The following is a 20,331-nucleotide window of genomic DNA, read 5'->3' as shown; positions in this document are numbered from 1 at the left end:
GTGTGTGTGGAGCCCACCTGAACCACCATCACAATGTCAGGCTACTGTGGTGGCTTTATCCTTTAAAGTTAGCAGTTTTTATTATAGTAACACAGGATATATGTCTGTAGTGACAAACATCTACTTCCTAGAGCATCATGTGCTGTCAGGGCTTTAATATCCCTCTTCACCTAAATGGAGTCCTCACTGTTTACATCACAGGCAGCATCCCACTGGTGCTTATCAATAATACATGCAGCTCTGGTGTGACTGAACTTAAAATGATGGAGAACCTTTCACAGATTCACAGAACAAAAAGCAGTAGAAAATTTAATTCAGTTTTACAACATAATTGTACAATCATGACAAGCTCCATTATCAGTCTTCACATGATTAATCCAGCATTTAATATAAAAAGCACATTCACACAAACACATACTGTATGCACACATTCTAACTACAATCTCACTTGATAGCATGGACAAAACAATAGCATAATTCTTTTAAAAACAATCTGTACATGGTTTCCTCCTCCGGTGAATATTCATTATCTTGGACAGAGAAACCGACATCAACTGATTCACAGCGGGGGAAAAAAAACATTTACAGTACAGTTCACAGGCTATTTAGACTTCCTTCGTTTGGCCTGGGTGGGACTTGCTCCAGTTTCTGTTAAAAAGAGTTTACAAGTGTATCAGGGGAAAAATGTAGTAATATCACGAGCATAGATTAGGTGTAGTGAAATATTCTGTCTTTTAAAAGCTGCATGTGTTTTGAAGTTACCTTTTACAGCAGCGCTGGTTCCAGGCCTGGCTGATCTCTTCCTCATGCCGCTGTCCGCCACTGGCTCCTCCTCCACCTCCTTATCCGCCCGGGAGCTGCGTCTGCTCGGTCCCTTGGGCTTCTCCACAGCAGCTCTGGGAGAGCCAGACAGAAAAACAACAGATGACAAGAAAGGAAGGAGAACACAAGGATTTGTTAGAACAGATTTAAGAGTGCGAATAACTCTGCTCTACTCAGAGAAAGATTTAATACCACTCAGGACTCTGTTGCTGCTGTTTTTCCTCGTCTACCACAGATACTGTCCATCTTCATCCCGACAGCATCCACTACGTTGACATGAGCACTGCTTGTGCCTTTGCAGCTCAAACATGTTAAAATACATACCTTGGGACTAAGTTGATGGGCGTCTTTCTTTTCTTTGCCCATCTGTGATAGAAGTGGAAAAACAGCGTTGAACTATAAACTGTGCTGAACAAACAGCTTTACTTCCCCACCATATTATGACAATCCCCCGGAACAGAGATAGGGCCATAAAGGTCAGTGGAGTGGTGAAATTTGCGATGTAATAGGCTGTTCTTTGAATAAACTTCTGGCATGCATTAGTATATTTATGTTGTTGCATGCTAATCATACATACCAAGTGCAGAGGCCACGTGGTTCATTGTTTTCACCATGTACCCCCTTGGCCAACCAACTGAACTCCCTGAGTTTCAGTAGAGTTAGAAATGTCTAAGCATATCTCCTTTGAGAGCACGGCACTTAAGACTTGGCCAACTTTTCAGAGATCAATAGTACCGACACCTTAACAGACCCCAGCACATGAGGGATTACACAGTTTATCAACAATACAGCAGTTAAAGGAATACAAATGCTATGAGCAATCTTACCCCTGCTCAGAACCTGTCGAGACCTCTTCACCTGAATGGGACAAAAACGACAGTTACTTCTGTGCCACCAAGTAGTACGCGACTCATTTCAGATCATGTGGAACTGTTTACAAACATATCTAATAACTTCTTAAATCAAAAATGGCCTCGCTTACCCGTCTTGTCACTGGCGGCAACAGGTTCCTGCGACTGTGGGACTTCTTGTTGAATAGGTGCTATGGAAAAAGGATAAAATATTTCATCTGACACATTTGAAAAAGTAAAACAAATACTTAAGGCTGCATGGCACTTGAGGTTGCATTTAACATGTTAATACTGCATGCATTAATGAACCCTTACCACAGGCCTATAAAAGGTATGTGATGTCGCTTGTGACCGTTTACACAACACAGCATATATGTGGCTACCAGTCTACAACCTGGCCTGTTTTCATTATACAGATAAGTGCATATATTTACTACACTACTACACATTACATTAGTTTATACATTTTACAATTACTACTACTTGTGTACCATAGCATTATATTTAATATTACTATATTTCAACTTCTGCATTGTTTTATGTCTCTTTGTCTTCTAATTTTATTTGAATGATTTTCTTTTTGTATACATACATATGAAGACCGTGAGCCTGAGAACTAAGAAATTGATTACCAATGAATGCTGTATTGTGTATTGTCTGCATATGACAGTAATGAACTTGTGTAGTCAACAGTTTAACCTCACCAAAGAACATGGCCAGAATATGGTAATTAACCTGTTCACTTCATGTGTGCATTCATACCAAAACTAACAGTTGTGCTTTTACCTGGGGTAGACTGAGTGGTTTCAGCAGGTGCTGCAGCTGGCGGCATCGGGGGCTCCATACCTGGGGTGTCACACTGAGCTGGCGGAACTCCGCTGGGGTTAGCAACTGGAGAGGACTGGGTGGGGGGAACCTCCTGAACAGGTCCAGGTCCAGCAACAATTGGCACAATGGAAGGTACGGGACTTTGTACTGGAGTAACCGTCGAGAGCAAGGCAGCGGAGGAGATACCTGTGGTGGTACCAACTGCAGTGACAACAGGAGCTTGAGAACTTACAGCCTGGGCTGGGCTAGAGACTGATGCTGATGCAGGCAGTGGAGCCTGGGTAACAATCTGAGTAGGAACAGCAACTTGGCCAGGCACTGAGATGGGAGAAGAGACTGCAGGCAGAGTAGTATTGTTTGAAGCAGCAGCAGTAATATGGGGAGCTGGTGCTTCAATATGAATGGTAGAACTGGCAGGAGGATGAAAGACTTGTGGTGGAACAGCCACAGTGGGCCCCTGTGCAGGCTGTGCAGGACTCTGCTGGGAGTCAGCTGTACCAGTAACAGCTGCAGTGACCTGTGCAGGTTTACTTTTCACCTGGGCAGCGGGAGGTGGAGACATGGGGCTCTTTCGGATGGTGTTTACAGCCCCTGGACTAGAGCAGGGAGGAGGAGAAGCTAGGGGTGGCTGAAAGGGAGATGACGCTGAAGGGCTTGGATGGGGAGATGGCTGCTGGACTGGGGGGCTAGACTTCTGAGTAGAAACTGCCTCACCTACATTTTCTGTTTTGAGAGGTCCTGGGTTAATTTGCTGAGGAGCTGGAAGGGTAACAACTGGAGCTGATGAGGACATACTAGTGGCAATCTGGACCTGTCCAACAGCACTTCTGGCTGGCTGTGCAGTGCTGGTCATTTTAGCCCCTGAGGACTGGGTGGAGCTTGGGGCAGGAGAAAGTTGGATATTTGTAGTGGAGACTTGGATAGGCCCCACCATGGTGACCGACTGCGATACCATTGTGGTATTAGGAGCCACAGTTGCACCAGGGACCTGGAATATTGGGTTGATAAATACAGGGGTGGTGGTGATAAACTGAGGAGGTCGGGGGACAGGGCTCTGCTGCCGGATGTCCTGAGGTCTAATATTCTTGTTAGGAACAGCCACCATGGTGGAGACCATAGATGTGGGTGCCTGTGGAGTAGGGGCAGAGGTGATGGGGTTAGAGGTGACAAACACAGTGATCTGATTGGGGGAGATGGTGCTAGAGGAGGCAGGGATCTGTATGACTGAGTGAACACTTGTCACAGGTTTGGGACTAGGGTTTAGTTTTAGAGCCGAACTGGCTGGGTTTTGGGCAGAGCTGGAGTTAGAACTGGTACTAACAGTCAAGGCAGGACTGCTCTGACTGGAAGTGACTGGGTTGGGGCTTACACCGATGGTGGCATTAGTGTTCGTACTGAGAGTGGGACAGAGGGTGAGTGCAGGGTTTACATTCGGACTGGGGTTGACACTAAGACTGGAGACGGGGTTTTGATTAAGGCTCTGAGTTGTATTGGGGTTCACGTTAGTGCTAGGGTGAGAGCTTGGAATTGAAGCAGGCTGCAAATTAGGATTGCTTGTTGGGACTGGGACAGCAGGTTTGGGTTTAGCTTCTGATTCGTTTACAGTGGCAGTGGTAGTGAGAGAGGCTGACATATCTGTACTCTGGGAATTACTGTGGAGTGGTCTCTCTGGATCCAAAGCAGACTTGGGGCTGTCTTTTCCCATAGCATCCCTATTAGCATTACTCTGTATGGGCCGAACGGCCATGTTTGGGATACCTGTGTTATCCAGTAACTGGTTTAGAGAGGTTGGAGCTGTCCTGAGAGTGGGTGAGACCTCTGACTCCTGCATAGGGGCTGCATGTGTTGGGTGCCTATCACCTGTGCCAGCCTGCAGTTCCAAGTCAGGTTTAGGATGCTGAAGTGCGGGGAAACGAGGACTTGCCATTCTGGGACCTGATAATTCCCTCAAAGGCTGAGGCTGGGGTTGAGACTGAGGCATCAGTCGCTGCTCTGCAGTCAGCATTCCCTGACTTTCCCTGACTACCTCAGAAGGGTTACCTTGTATCCCGTGGAAGGGGCTCTGGGTCTGCTGTGCCTCTGTGGCCCCACTCACTTGTGAAGGCATGGATACTGGACTTGGGGGTACTGAGGTAGGGCTCAGCATCATGGTTTGCCCCTGTGGGTTGACCAACTGCTGCTGTGGGGGAGGGCAAGTGATGGCCATCTTTGTCCCCTTTTGTCTCCCTGGACTTGGGGTGGCTGTCTTGCGGCTAGCAGCCGGACTTGACCTCCGACTATTGCTAGGACTCGCCCGCTTACCCTGCCCTCCAGGCTGCTTGTCCTGTTTAGTGCCTGCACCTCCAGCTCCAGCGCCAGTGGAGAAAGGCTGCTGATTATTGTTAGTGTTATTTCCACCCGCATTGCCATTATTGTTGTTGCCTGTTAGAGTTAAGTTAGGAGGGGCCTGCCCAATGGCTTTCAGGGTTGTTGGATTAAGACCTTGTTGGTCAAACCCCCTGTTTAAGTTAGGCTGCCTGGGTGGCAGAGGAATGTTGATTTTGGGAGGAAATAGCCCTGCAATGGAGGCATTTAGCCTCTCCGGTGAAAGGTTGATTTCAGAAGGTTCAGTACTGGGTGGACGATTAGTTGGGGTGAGAGGATGGTGGTATGGCCTGGGGCTGGCTCTGTTGGGGGTTTTGGGCCGGGAGCTCTGAGAGGTTGTAGGGACATTGGGGAAATGAATCCCAGGCATAGGGCCTCCTTGTTGAGGTTGAGTGGGTAACTGTTGCTGGGGACTGGCTCCAGTGTGCTGGGGCATTGGTGATGGACCAGGGCCTTGCTTCATCATGTGAGCGTTGGAGCCCTGATTAGCAATCATCTGCTGAGCCCCATTTCCAGGCTGTACCACCATTTCTTGGCCACCAGGTCTGTCCTGCTTCGGGTGAGCCCCTACAGAGGGCTCTTCAGTTCCAGTGCCTTGGGGACCCTGCCCTACATCAGGATGGGACATTCTTCGTGCAGCACCTGCAAGCTAGAAAGGAGAACAAACACAAATTATGTACAGTTTACTCCCTATCGATTAAATAGTATTACACTCGCAAATGAAAATCAAATCATGTGACGTGAATGTCAATATCGAGTTTACATACTCTGCAGCACTTGACCCTACCTGAGGATTCACCATCAGGGGCATCCCTCTGGCTTTGTCAGGTGATGGCGGTACACCTCCATGTCCTTGAAGGCTGATCATTACAGGCATGTTGCCTTGCTGTGAGACAGGAAGCCTCTGCACCTCAGGTGGATTGCCCATGCCCCGAGGAGGGAGCTGTCCTCCTGGAGGAATGGACATGCGATTCTTTGCCTGCTCCTGCTGCATCTTCAGCATCATTATCATCTGCTGTTGTTGTTGCTAAAATGCAAAATGGGGTGCAATATTTAGTATGAATAGATTAACTATTAATCATTTTGTTGATGCCAAACAGTCAATAGAGTACATGATAATAACAATAATACCTGTTGTTGCAGGTGTGGCTGTTGAGGTTGCTGTTGCTGCTGCTGCTGTTGTTGTTGTTGCTGCAGCTGATGAGGGTGCATCTGGGGCTGGCCTTGACCTGAAGTCTGCTGCCCTGTCATCCCTTGTTGCCCTTGAGCATTCTGGAGACCCTGCATCTGCATCTGCTGCATCTGCTGCTGTTGCTGCATCTGCTGCTGTTGTTGTTGTTGTAGTTGTTGTTGTTGTTGTATTTGCTGCTGTTGTATTTGTTGTTGCATTTGTTGCTGCTGTATTTGTTGTTGCTGTATTTGCTGCTGTTGCATGTGCTGCATTTGTTGTTGTTGTTGCTGTTGTTGTTGCTGTTGTTGCTGCTGCTGCTGTTGTTGTTGTTGTTGTTGTTGTTGTTGTTGTTGTTGTTGTTGTTGCTGTTGTTGCTGCTGCTGCTGCTGCTGCTGTTGTTGCTGCTGCATAAACTGCATGGGTACCTGCTGCAAAACTCTCTGGTCACCAGGTTGACCAGGAAAGCCTAGGGAAAGTATAGAGAGGCACATGTATTCAAAACAGACACGAATACAACATTTGAAAAGTAAAGCATACTTTGAAGTTGCTAAAGAATCAACAACCCAACACAAAGGCAAAATAATTAATAAAATTAATTCTTTGTCAATTACTTGCAGGTCTGTTGGCAAAATCAGGGAGTTTTGGGCCAGAGTTGTCTAAGCCTAAATTCTGTTCACCACCCAGATTTGGCAGGTCAGAATCCTCCATGCCAGCCGCCACATCAAGACCACTAAGAAAAAGAGAATGAATAAATGAAGTTGAATCAAACAAGCAACGTAACAATGATACAACTTCATCTGTCCATCAATGCAAAACAAAACTGTAACATACAAAAATTATTACCCAAGCCCCTCTACTTGCTGTTGTCCGTCTCCCTCTTTGGGCTTCTTCTTCCGTGCCGGTTTCTTCTTTTTGGGTTTAGCCTGGTTGCCTCCCCCTGCTCCCTGCTTTCCTCCTGGCCCAAACTGGCTGGCTGAGATATCACTCTGCAGCAGATTGACCAGCAGTGGGCTAGTCAGTGTAACATCCTTGCTGACAGGAAAACCTCCTGCCTGTCCACAGGGTCCCCCCATTGGCATCTGACCGGGAAACTGTGAGTTAAAGTTCATGCCATGACCTGCAAAGTGACCATTTCCCATCTGCATGTGCTGAGGGCCTCCCATCATGCCTTGCTGCTGCTGTGCCTGCATATCAGGGACCATCTGTTGAACTCCCAAGTCTCCTGTCCCACTATTAGGATCGCCCAAAGGATGTGGGTGTTGCTGAGCTGCCTGTTGTTGTTGTTGTTGTTGTTGTTGTTGTTGTTGTTGTTGCTGCTGCTGCTGCTGCTGCTGCTGCATCATGGCCTGTTGCTGTTGTTTCTGCTGCTGCTGTAACTGCTGCTGTTGCAACTGTTGTTGGATAAGAGGATGACCAGCAGGGAGTCTCATCTGCTGCCCATGCATGCCCATAGCTTGATTAGGATTGCCAGCAATAGGAACCTGCTGGGGCTGCTGCTGGTTCATCTGCTGGTGTTGTTGTTGTTGCTGCTGCAGCTGCTGCTGTTGCAACTGGTGCTGTTGCTGCTGTTGTAACTGCTGCTGTTGGAGTTGAGCCATTTGCTGCTGCTGTTGTGGAGTCATCTGCTGTGGGCCAACCTGGCCCTGGAACTGAGCCATGTTACCTGGAACGTTTGGAGAAGGGCCACGCATCATCTGGCCGGGCATGACCCCAGGTGGAATCTTGCCTCCAAATGCCTGCTTGTTGCCCTGCATCTGGTTGGCAACCATTTGTTCCATCATGGAGTTTTGTTGCTGTTGTTGCTGCTGCTGCTGTAGGAGCATGGCCTGGTGCCCTTGGCCTCCAACCATCTGACCCTGCCCATGCATCACCCCCTGGCCTTGCTGAGGCATCATCTGCTTGGGTGGGGTCATCCCTCCTCTCTGCCCTTGACTGAGGGGCCTTGAGAGGACAGTCTGACCTCCACCCTGGCCCTGAACCTTCTGGCTGGGGGAGGAAGACACGGGCTGGGCCTGATGCTGGAGGCCCATCATCTGGGTCTGGAGGCCAGGCTGCTGCTGGCCCATACTAGGCCCAGCGGTTGTACCGGGGGGCGGACCTGGCATGCTACCTTGCACACCCATAACAACATTGGGCTGGGCATGGGGTGGACCCTGCATTGAGTTTGGTGTGGAGGCTGACGGCTGAGCTCCTGATGTAAAACGGAGAAGAAAAGAAACATTACCTAAATGGGTTTCACAACAGGTAATAAGCTATTATGCCTTCTGCCAACTGCATGCTAACCTATAGCATGCGAAATGGTAAATGTGTATATTATTCAATGCAGTTGTTTTCATCAAAGAGCACTGTGACAAAAAAAGAAATTCTTCAGATGTAATATCTTTCCTCAGTACGTGATTGTCACAATTATGTAGTAACTGAATTTAAGAGATTTTTACCAAAAACGTTTGTAATTGCCTAAATAACAAATCTTTTTAAATGTTGGATATTGGTATCAGTTTCACATCATTTCCCTTTACCAAACTCTACCAAAACATATGTGTTTCCCTGATGACATACCCCTAAATGATTGCAGTGTTGTAGACATTTTACCTGTGTGAGTCATCACTTGACTGCTCTGTAGCTGCTGACTGGCTCCTCCACCAGGGGTTCCTGGAGTGCTGGCACTCACCTGACCTTGGAAGTTTGGGGTTGGAAAGCCCATGGGACGCTTCTGCATGCCTGTAATCAGTTTTCATTGATTTTGTTATTTCATACATCACTGTACAAAATATATCACCACTTCTGCATAACATGCTGATTACCAGCAGTAATCTACCTGGGTGAACTTGGGCCCCAGGCTGCCCATGCTGAGGCATTCCCATGAATCCTTGTTGCATGTTACCCTGTTGGCCGAGGGCTCTTCCTGGTGATCCAACGCCCTGAGGAAAGCCCTGTGGAGTTGTAGGTCTCTGAGCCATCATGGGAGGAGTCCCCGGTGAACCCTGCTGAAAAGGAGATGAGGAGGAACCAGGGGATTTGGCAGTGAGGTTGCCTTGCGGTCCAGAAGTTGGTGGAAGTGGTGGAGGGGGTCTAGGCGGTCCTGGAACACCACCAGGGACAGCTTGTGGGCCTTTAGGCTGGGGAGCGGCGAACTGACCCACTCCTGTCTGCTGCTGTTGCTGTAATTGTCCCTGTCCCATGGCATTAAATACCTGCCCTGCCTGCTGGCTGCCAAATGGATAAGGGGGAGGAGGGTGGCTAGGAGTCTGAACTGTTGCAAGGGAAGGTGGGCGTTGAACCATTTGGGCTTGGGGTGGGGGCTTTCTCCACGCAGGGCCTCCTTGGGCTGCTGGTGGCTGGAGGACCCCAGGGGGCAACTGGTTCCAGCCAGGAGGCACAGACATCTGACCTGATGGGTTGAAAGGAGGTCTAGGTCCAAGCTGGGAGAGCTGAGCTTGCTGCTGGGCCTGTTGCTGTTGGTGGTGCTGCTGTTGTAGCTGCTGCAGTGCAGCAGGGTTGAGCGGTCTTCCGCCCTGCAAAGCCTGCATGTGATGGGCAGCCTGGGGAGGCATTGGGCCTGGACCATGGGGGCCAGCCTGTTGGTGCTGAAGTTGCTGTTGTTGCTGAACCGACATACCCTGCATCATTGGATCCATCACATCTGTGAGAAAGGAGAGTTTTCTCCATTTTTATACTGCATAAGCCATAAACATTGCAACATTTATCATTTGACATACAAAAAATAAAGATCTGAACCTGTCTGTGAAGATGGTCTTTGAACACGAGGATGCATCTGTCCACTGCTGCCAGGTACCATAGCCTGACCTGCCATGCCTTGCCCAGGGGGAACCATTGATGGGTTAGCCATCCTTACCCCTCCTTACGAAAACATGTGCATATTAAATCATTATGTGTAAACAGGCTAACTATTAATATACATTAAAAAACTAGAAATCAAGAACAAGGAATGGCTATGGTACTCTAAGGACAACAAGATTAAAAAACAAGCAATGTGATCAACTTTAACTACAACTGAACAGCTTTTTATTTCATGTCTTTATGGACACATGCGTAATAATTTAGATATGTTAGAAATAAATAAGAGAGAAACAATCAATGTTTGACACCTACTACCATTATCAAAAAAACAAAACAGCAGTTACTTACAATTTCAGTCTAGCTAGTATATAGAGACCATGTGTAATCAATTCAGTAAATAATACCTGGACCAGGTTGACCTGGGAAGCCGACATCCACTCTCATCTGGCCAGGTGCTCCAATTGGTCCATTCACTCTGACTTCTTGTCCTCTATTTGGTCCCACAGCCACATTGATGGCCCCTTCCCCTGAACATCAATAGTGGGAACATCTATAACTCACACTTAATGCAGGACACTTAGTTTGTATCCTTAATTTTGAAGTGTCACAGATGGAAAAACACATTGTCTCTTGACTGCTATTTAAGTGACAAAGAGTCTGAAGGCTGTGGTGTTACCTTCTATCTGCACAGAGAGAATCCCCAGGTCTCTGAGCTGCTGCTGGTTGTTTTGGGCCAACAGTCTGAGTCGCTCTGCAGCATCCCGAGGAATGTTGAAGGTAACCCGCACACTGTTCCACGGCTCCACATGTTGTGGCTGTAGCCTCTCAGAGCCTAACAGAGAGACAATGAATGGATGCAAGTTGCAATTGTGGTGCATACAAGATGGAAGAAACTGAGACTACTGATTAGAGAAGGACAAGGAAAGGATTGACACCCAAAAATTGTGCTGGGATACACAATAACACACGGAAATAAGGGCATTTTCAAATACATCTGCTGTGCTTGTAAAACTTGTGCATTCCCCACTGGACTTGTTTTACTACAAAGAAACACAGTAAGCATCACACAAATATTATAACACTGATGAACAGAAGAAGAGATTTTTCAATGTCAGGAGGAAAAGAAATCTGAAACAATGTACCAAAATTGGGTCCAAATATGAAACATTGAATAACTAATGGATGTAGGCACCATATTATCTATGGCTTGCAAACATGGTCATATTCAACAGTGTCAAAAAAACAAATTGCATCTACTGTGATTCAGGGTTTTAAATAATATAACATGAGAAAGTCCAAGAGGACAAATGTGTTTTAACTACTGTATTCAACTGGGAAGTCTGCTAACTTCCGTCACCATGTACTGGCCAGGACCCATTTTTTGGTAGTGTGTAAGCAGATTTCAAAACCCATTTGTACTCATTTTTTCCATCATAAATAAGAGTCACACAAAATTAAACTAACCCATATCAAGCATGTTTGGTATCCCACTGAGGATAATATCAAGTTTTTGAGTGAAGTCCTCATCCTCCATATTTCCTTGAAAGGCAACAAATACTGTAAAATCCTCTCCTTCCCTGTTGTTTTCCTCTGTGCCATCTTGCTCGTTGAAGTTATCCTCTTCTGTTACTGTGCTTCCATGGCAACTATCAGCATCCTCCCCTGCATCGTCCCCGACACCAGAGTCCCTGTCTGAATCATTATCAGGCTCCAGGTGCTCTTCCTTCTGGGACAGATGAGGTGGGATACGTCGATGTGCCATCCTCCCCTCTGACTAGGAGTGGCGTTTAAACCGTCTCAAGCTGAAAGTGCACATCAGAGAGACACAGTTTATTTTATAAACCACTAGTGCCACAATCAAGAAATGACAGAGATGCCAAAGTGAAGTAAATACAATCAGTATTGTGGGAGTGAAAACTGGCTTATATAGCAGACCAGATGCTAGATAGAAAGGTAGCTACACGTTTTCAGGTATTCTCTGGACACTGAAAGCTTCAGGTGAGACAAAGTCAAACAAAACATACGTTTTGTTTATGTAAATCCACGTCAAGTAAACACATGACGTGATCACAGTCACGCTAACAACACACTTGTACGTTATACTGACATGCTAGGTGATGCTAAATTTATAACAGCAGTCTCATCATTACAGAATAAAGCTGCAGGTGGTCGGGATAAATGAACTGAACTGAACTGCACTGATGTCAAAAACGGGGACATTGCACAAATTCACTTCCATTAGCTGGTGGTCAGCTTGGTTAACATGATCGGCGCAGCAGTAGCACGGGCCTTAGCGCAAATGTAAGCTAACACTAACGTTACGAGATCAAATTCAGCAGGGAGAGCGCAAATATCAGGTATCCCATGTCACTGAGCGTTTTCATGCCGATATGAACATCACTAACAATTCAAATCAATACACTTCTAGCATAAACCGCACCATTAAAGAGGTTTAAAATGATTGCCAAGGCGGTTCCTGCTTGCCTCTCCGAGAGCTCTAGTTAGCAGACGTTAGCTAAGTTAGCTTAGTAGCACTGCAGGTAATTCATCACGAATGCATTGAAACACAGCGTATTAGCTTCCCAGTTCGTATGCTTTAATTTGCAACATATCAACAGCAGTAAAATACGCATTAGAGGAGCAAAAGCCTTACCACATATATTCATCTGAGACTAAGTTCAACCAGTCGACATCTGCTAGCCAGATTAGCTAACAAAACATGAATCACAAGAAAATGGTCAAGTTCGCACAACGAAATACTACTTCCGGGTTTGCTTTCCAAAATAAAATCCCAATCGGGGACGGCGAGGCACCATCCTTCGCAGTAATACAAAATACTGTAGTAAAAATTAAGAATTAAAGAATTAGGGTGATTCAAAACCAAGTCCGGTGACATTTACGCAACGTAATCTTCGCAAATCATTTCTTTTTTATATTTCTGTTTAGTATTTAGTTCCCATTATTATAAGCATTTATGTTTAAGCTGAAAGACTTGTTTTCAGCGTTCTGAAATTGATTCAAACTTGACAGTTTTCTATGGTCCTTGGAGCCATGGATCCAACTAAAATACATACTTGGGATTAATTGTTGCAATGCCTTTATACAACGTTATGCAGCAGAATCTTGATTATCCATCCGACACTGGCATTTATCAATAATAACATCTGGTAAATGGGCAATGTGCAGTTTGTAATCTACATCATCTCAGTTTCAACAGTCCAGTCACCATCACTCTCGTATCTGGAAAGAGTAAGCCGACATAATTATTCTACAGTAGATAGATAGACAGATGCTCCAAATGTTGATACATGGAGGAATAAAAAGACACACATTCTTCAGTGTTGGGATGTGTGCAAACATTTTATTTTTCTTGGATTTGGACAGTGCTGATTTTTTAAATTAAAATCAGATACAAATGCACATGGAATGAAACATCAGGTGTTGTGCAAATGCGTGCCTTAAGGCATGGTACTCTACAGTACAGGAAACAAGCATCAACATTCATATTGCACTAGTGCCCAACAACGGAGATGATAAGGTTAAGGACATGTCTGATCAATCAGCACTGATCATTCTGCAATTAAACTTGAACCGCTTTTAGAATGCAATGCTTTACAAAAGCTGATGGTTCTTATTTCAAATATACTACTTAAGATAATAACACAAGTAAACAAAAATAAACATAATAACCTTTTCTAAAATCTGCTGATTTAATGCATTGTTACAACAATAGAAATAATGAATGCAGCCTGACAAATGTTCTTATAAAAATAGACAGATTATATTCAATCCATCTGTAAAGAATCAGTTTATTCCATATGCAAAAACAAGTATCCCCACTCTAAATAAAAAATGGAAGCCACAACTTCAAATGAGAACAAAATATCGCTACAACTAAAATGTCTTAAATTATATACTCAAATACACTTATTCTACCATTAGTCATATTTAAAACCAGTGAAACTGAAGCAAATCCTCTTGTTTAGAGAAATAAATCAGCTGAGATGTGATGGTCTAACTGTAAATATGCATGATGTGCTTTGTGTAAATAATGTTAGTCTTAACATGGTCCCAAGGAGCCATTGATTGTTCGCAACAGTTAAAACTCCAGCAGCTGTACCACACAACATCTAATCACAGTTACACATCATATAAAGAGCAGGAAGGTTCGGTTTAGAGCAGTCAGGTTAGTCACTGAATTAAATATCATGACCTACACCATTCCATGTGATCTTATGCGTTATTTGGAATAATGGTGAAATGCAGTGGAGGAATTGAAAAGCAGAAGTGTGCGTCGATTTGCACGGAGGATCATGCATGTGTTGTAAATGATGGCTTCTTGACATGGCACTACGCTGTTTTATGTTTGCCCATTCGTGCAAAGAGTCTGTTTGTTCATCTTTAATTTCTATCAGAATTCCTGATCCTGAGTGCAACACTCTTGAGTGTCCTGCTCAGTACGTCACAGGACAAAACCTAGCTGCCACTGAGTGTCGTGAAAATAGCTTCAAAAGCCATTACACTTTTCTACTTTCCCTTTCTTGCATCCACTAAGTAAGTCCACTCTAAACCTGTTAAGTTTATTGCTGTCTTTGAGGTGAACTGTAAGCATCAGATCTGAATTTACGAACAAACCTTGCAGATGTATGCCCTGCTCTGTGTAATACTGGCTGCAGACTTTGACTGATGCCATTAAGGGATGGGCATACATTTTGAACACTATCCACACAGACTGAACATTACTTGAGGCTGTGAAAGAGAGCGTGTGTCTTTTTGGTGACTGTTGTTTTGCCATTAACTTTAAGTTTAGAGTATTAGTTCATGAGCAGCCTCATTATTCCTTCACTAATCATCCATCCTTCAGTGGTGCTCTTACCCCTTCTTCATTATGTGTGAGTATGGGGGGAGTGGGGCGTGCACTAGGGCGTGTTGGACATAGTGAGGGCGGAGGCGTCAGCACTACGGGGGTCCTTCACTCCTATGATGAGGTCATTGGTTCTCCGGGTGCCTTCCACCAATGAGAGGACGTCTTTCTTCTCCACCTTGTGACCTTTGACCTGCAGCAGCTCCACATCTTCTTCTAGAAAATCAGCTGCAAATAGATGGTGGGAGAGGTGATCTGAATAAGTTTATGTTTACACCTGCTGTTCAAACACAATGATTATCTGGTAAAGGAAAGTAACACTCATAAATGTGATGTTTTCAATGTGGGTTAACAGCATTTACAAACAAATCATCATGATTTTTGCCACCTTCTGCTAAAATTGCTGACGATTCCTTTCACTGCACAGGAAGTCATGAAGGGATTTTACTGTGTCAAAGTAAACGCTGCACCTGCCGCCTTTGTTTTTGGTGACAATACAGGAACATGTTGTTTTCCCAGCTATTCATCTACTTTGCATAGTGTGCACAAAAATGTGCTCCAAAGACAACATAAACACTGGTACGAGGGAGCTACCAGATGGGTCTTCATCTAGATGGAATATCCAGATGGATATTGTATGTTATTAGCAGCAAATGGCAACTCTAATTCAAAAAGCCACGAATCTGCTTGAAGCACCGCAATCCTAGAATTCGAAGGGAGTCTGCTATATTTGAACCAAACTAAACAATAAATGGACCAGTAGGATAAACTCACAGTCCACCAGGAGGATGTTGGGCTCCAGCTGTGGGTGCAGTCTTCCATACGCTAGGCTGTCACTCATGTTTTTACGCAAAGACAGAACATTCATCAGCACCTGTGGAGGATTTTGAACATGGGTTATTTGATTGGACAGGAACAAACCAGAATGCATTTTTAGAACGGCATTTTTCCAGACTGATAAGAATCTAACAATCAATCATGAATTTAGGTAATTCGTCTAGTGATTAAATAACCTGTGTGATGCCACTGAGAGCTTTCTCTCCATTGGAAGATCCAACAGCTACATATGTGCCACATAATCCCACGGCAGGCCTCACTGCTGTGGGCATCAGGAAGGACATGGGCCTCTTCCCAGGCTCGACGCTGTTATGCTGTAGCAAACGAAAACAAAAACCATGAAGACTATGAGCAGCTACAAGAAATCTTTCAATGAGGAATCAATCAATGCTGCACTAAATTAAACAAAGTTAAAATGCACAATTACTGGGTTAGGTGATGAGTTCTCTGTTTTATTAGGCCAGGAGAAGTCCAGGATCTGGCTGTTTAGGAGGATTCCTGAAGGAGTCACTATCCCGCTGCCGAATGGTTTGTTTAGAGAGCTGAAACAGCCACAAGTAAAAAAGAAAACTGGTCTCAGTTTTCGCTCCACTATTAACTGTCACTGGGTATTGCTTAAACAATGTACAAGAGCAGTTCAATTGAAGTGTGACATACCTCATGACTGATACGATGTGGTCGTCTGGGCCCATGACCATGACTTGGGCTGCTGCTGCACCCTTCTCCAGGGAAAATGATTGAGTGTAATGGCTGACAGGGAAGGCCTGAGAGTCGTTGATCATCTGGCGTAGTAATGAAGCCTGTGATTTACTTGGAGATGGGACCAACAAAAGGGCAGGGTTCAATGAAAATTACCTTACTGAATTAGGAAGGTTGTATTCATTATATATTCAAAGACAACATGGTGAGCTCTACCTCAGCATCTTGGCAACAATTGCTGAGACAGACGTGTCGTACATGGGGTCTCCCAGCCCACTAGCCAGGGCGAGAGCTATCTTCACAGCCTAGGAGAGAAATGTGAAATTATGAATTACTGCACCTTGCACACTGTTTATGCTGCACAGTGGTGAAGCAGTTGGTGTACTACCTCTGCAGTCCAGTGGTAGGTGCTGTTCCTCGACACCTGGTTGGTTATGTTGTAGCCTTCCAGGATGTTAAGAGCAGTGATCAGGGCAACACCTGCATGTGGGGCTGGGGCCGCCATCACATGGTGTCCTTCAGGAACATTACCGAAGCATAAGAGTGAGCATTTAACGTTTTCTCCAGTGAAATATAGGATGTAGGATAAAATGATTGTACAGTAGTGCATTATAGTTAAACATATCTATGTCATATAAACAATATCATTACTCAAAAGGAAAATGAAAAAACTGCATTGCTGTGTTAACTGTATATGAAGGAGCTGCTACTTGATACAAAATTAAGCCAGATAATGTCCTAAAGCAGCTGAACATTTCAAGTTTGAATGAAGTTGCACATTCAATAGTGTGGCAAAAAAGAGGAAGAAAAAGCATAATAAAGGGAAACTGAAAGGGCATAATAAAAGGAAACTGAGAAGAACATAGTTGGGATATCTGTTGCCCAACTATCCCACTGACGAGTCTGGTTAGGTTTATGTTATAGACACAATTTAGTTTTATGCTAAATTATGGGATCCTTCTCAAACAGCTGTGATGTAAATAATAAGTATTTACCTTGGTATGTGATCTCTGCTGGCTGCTGTAAGACTGTGCTGTAGTTTCCAAAGTCTTCCTCTGTGATCACTCCGCCACTTGTTTGCACCTATCAATATGTATTCAGATGCATTCATAGTCACGTAACACCCAGTTAATCTACATGACAAGGTGATGTGTTTTGTTTTGACTTCTGGTGTTTATAGTTATGATGATGGTTTAGTCTGGTGTGTCTTGAAGTCTGAGATTCTCTCTTCTCAAATTAAGGGACAATGTTTAAAAATATATGTATTTCTCAGAAAATGAATAGTACAATCGTCACACTGAGTGAATAATTTGGATATAGTGGCATATATTCACTTTATAGTCAATCTTAAAAATAAAGTCTTTACTTTATATATAAATATATTTGGAATCCATATTTTCAATATATTACGACAGCACTGACTTATTACCTCAGCCTAACCACACATAATCACAGTTTGAGTGTCAGCGGGGAAAAAAGAAGACTTTCTTACTGCTTCTGCCATTTCCTGCGTCAGGTTTCCACTGTAGAACTCTGATATCCCTTTGACTGCAATAGCATCCAAGATGGCAGCTAAATCAGGACGTGTGGTCAACAGCCCAGCGAGGGGAGACTGGCCGTTGGGGAGAAACAAATCCCGAAATGCATCCGACATGTTTTGGTCCTTAACATTGGCCAGAGCTTCAGCTAGGGAGAGAAAGAGAAGAGGCAGATGAGATCTCACCTAATCTTCAAATGTGACTTCACCTCAGTGTTGCTGGTGGGTTTCTTTTGTCTTTTTTAATCTCAGGAGCAGTGTGATTAGTGTCATGAGTACTACATTACACTATACTTACCGAGGTCATGCGTAACATTAAATCCATTTCTGGCCACATCTGCTGCCATCGTAACTATATCCTTCCACAGCATTCTGGGGAGTTCAAAGATGGAGTTAATTACAAATGTTTAAAACTAAATATTCACTCTGAACTCCTTAATTCCAATGAGATTATTGTGCCAAAAATGATAACCCACAATACTGTAGCGTAACACTTAATCTGCATGCATGGATTAAGCAACTTGGTGATTTCTGTAACATCATCCTCTTACCAGCTGAGGTATCAGGATCATGATAATTACACAGCATCAGAATAATTGCAGCCCCACACTCTGGCTAAAAAAAACATCTCTCTTCTTTTAACACAGCTGGTGATACCCTCACTATGAGATCTCACTCATTTGGGTCTGAACAGCTTTGCCAGAGCAAACATAAATATAAGCTTTTTCTATTTTCTAAAACAGCATAACCTGTTTTATTCACAAGGGGGAATTAAATGAGCAAACAATATCCAAGAAGGAGGGATGTAGAAAATCCAGCCAACATCCACTAGCATAGTATTACATCATAGTTAACGTACCTGCCATAGAGCCGGTGTGCCTGTTGCATCCCACTGAGCATGCCTGGTACTCCCACCAACAGGCCGGGCTGAAATGCAACAGCAAAAACAAGGTGCACACATTACTAAACAATGACAATAAGACTGTCTTATGTTCTCATTATCAGCATCTCATGGTTATTAAAAGGATAGACCAGAAAAAATGGCTTACTTTCAGATCAAGGTTTGTACGCAGCATCTCCTCGTGGATGGCAGATGGTGCCGTCTCTCTGAAGTCAATGACCCTCGTCTCATTCTTACGGATATCATGCACCAACATAACTCCCCCGCTAGACATCAACAGAGCACAAAGTTGGATTTGTATTCAACCAGGTCTTAGAAACTCTGTGGTAGTCCAGTTTGGAGGAGATTAACATGTGTCTATCACTCACCCTCCGATACCAGAAGTGTGAGGGTGGACAATTCCCAAACAGAGGGCAGCAGTGATGGCAGCATCAACACTGGAGCCCTGTTTTCCTAGAACGTCGAAGCCCAGCGATGTACACTGGGCTACATCTGTCACCACTGCTCCTTGGTTAAAGACCTTGCAAGAGACAGGAGAACAAAGCAGGAAGGTAGAGATTGTTGATATGTCTTTGATTTTTAATGGAGGGAGCTAGGACGAGCACGTAGAGTTACTCATAATCACCTGTAGTTATTTCAGAAAAGTTACACTATTGCAACTAGCACTACTGCAAATAACACACAAGCACCGTCTACCTGTGGGTCTCCAAAGTAGATCTGCATGATAAGAGCGACAGTGACTCCTGTGGCGAAGGTGAGACAAGCTGTGATGATGACCGTCAGCCCATCTCGCTGGCAGGCACACTCTTCTGTAAAGGGGTCTCTGGTGGTCTCTCTCAGGGATGCCATATCATGGCTAGCCAGGTCCGAAGCTGAGGAGGGGAGACGCTGGAGGCGAGCCGACTTCAGAAACAGATCTGGGTCTAGATCAAACAACACAAATCAAACGGCTTAGATTAAACCGAAAAGAGTGAACAACCACAATTATGATGTGTTATGTGTTCTCAAACCACATTCCACTAAAATATTTGCTAGTAGTATTTTGATAATGATTTCATCCTGGTTCCACCGTCTCAAAAGTGAGGATTTGCTGATTTCGTTTCGATATCTTTGGATTTTGGACTGTTTGTTGGACAAAACAAGACGGTTAAGGATATGAGCTTGGCCTGTGGGACACGCTGATGGACATTTTTCATGATGTCTTCATATTTCATGGACTAAACTATTAATCAAGAGACAATTTGCCAATTATCTGACCAGTAAAATAAGTATTAGAGTGGCAATGAGTAGTGAAAGCAATGCTGCTCCATGGTGCCATGTCCAAAAACCTTAACAAACTCAAACTCAAAAGTCTGTAGTAAATGTGTCCGACCTGGATGACTCACCTGTATCTTGCTCACTCAAGACGTTGTCATCATCTTTGCGAGATTTTAGGGTGTTTTCCCCTGACAGCATGTCATCCTCCGGCAGCCTGGGGAAGCTGGTGATGCTCATGTAGTCTACCGGAGAGTATGCGCTCCCCAAGGTTGTCTCCGGGTTTGCATCTTTATCCACCACACATCCACTTGTGTACCCTGCCACAATGTCAGGAGCGGGGCTGTGCATGGCTGCTGTTGATCCTGCAGTCCCAACCTAACCTTTATCTGTAGGGTGTGA

General features: G+C 44.6%; 2 protein-coding genes across 3 annotated transcripts; both read right to left on the bottom strand.

Moving 5' to 3' along the window:
* Positions 1–296: 296 nt before the first annotated feature.
* On the bottom strand, positions 297–12,580 carry ncoa6 (nuclear receptor coactivator 6). 2 transcript variants are annotated; one of them, XM_070839099.1, is made up of 17 exons: positions 12,491–12,580; positions 11,302–11,639; positions 10,514–10,669; positions 10,242–10,364; positions 9,775–9,897; positions 8,855–9,679; positions 8,629–8,757; positions 6,880–8,227; positions 6,648–6,766; positions 5,997–6,502; positions 5,653–5,892; positions 2,460–5,514; positions 1,805–1,864; positions 1,650–1,680; positions 1,147–1,188; positions 763–896; positions 297–648 (listed from the first exon to the last, which is right to left on the bottom strand). In XM_070839099.1, exons 2-17 carry the CDS (start codon positions 11,597–11,599, stop codon positions 602–604), a joined length of 7,236 nt encoding a protein of 2,411 aa, XP_070695200.1. In that variant the 5' UTR covers positions 11,600–11,639; positions 12,491–12,580; the 3' UTR covers positions 297–601. The 2 variants fall into 2 exon arrangements, with proteins under 2 accessions (XP_070695200.1, XP_070695201.1); XM_070839100.1 differs by lacking the exon at positions 1,147–1,188.
* Positions 12,581–13,212: 632 nt separating this feature from the next.
* On the bottom strand, positions 13,213–20,302 carry LOC139209923 (glutathione hydrolase 7). Its single transcript, XM_070839827.1, has 15 exons — positions 20,061–20,302; positions 19,372–19,598; positions 19,044–19,195; positions 18,824–18,941; positions 18,634–18,701; positions 18,073–18,146; positions 17,730–17,923; positions 17,233–17,320; positions 16,626–16,753; positions 16,454–16,542; positions 16,196–16,348; positions 15,966–16,080; positions 15,715–15,852; positions 15,476–15,575; positions 13,213–14,929 (listed from the first exon to the last, which is right to left on the bottom strand). The coding sequence occupies exons 1-15, from the start codon at positions 20,278–20,280 to the stop codon at positions 14,757–14,759; spliced, it is 2,037 nt and encodes a 678-aa protein (XP_070695928.1). The 5' UTR covers positions 20,281–20,302; the 3' UTR covers positions 13,213–14,756.
* Between the last annotated feature and the right edge of the window lie 29 nt (positions 20,303–20,331).

This window comes from Pempheris klunzingeri, chromosome 11, assembly GCF_042242105.1.
Source record: "Pempheris klunzingeri isolate RE-2024b chromosome 11, fPemKlu1.hap1, whole genome shotgun sequence".
NCBI classification, from domain to species: domain Eukaryota; kingdom Metazoa; phylum Chordata; class Actinopteri; order Acropomatiformes; family Pempheridae; genus Pempheris; species Pempheris klunzingeri.
Note: the sequence above shows the minus strand (reverse complement) of the source record. Positions and strands in the feature narration are given on the sequence as shown.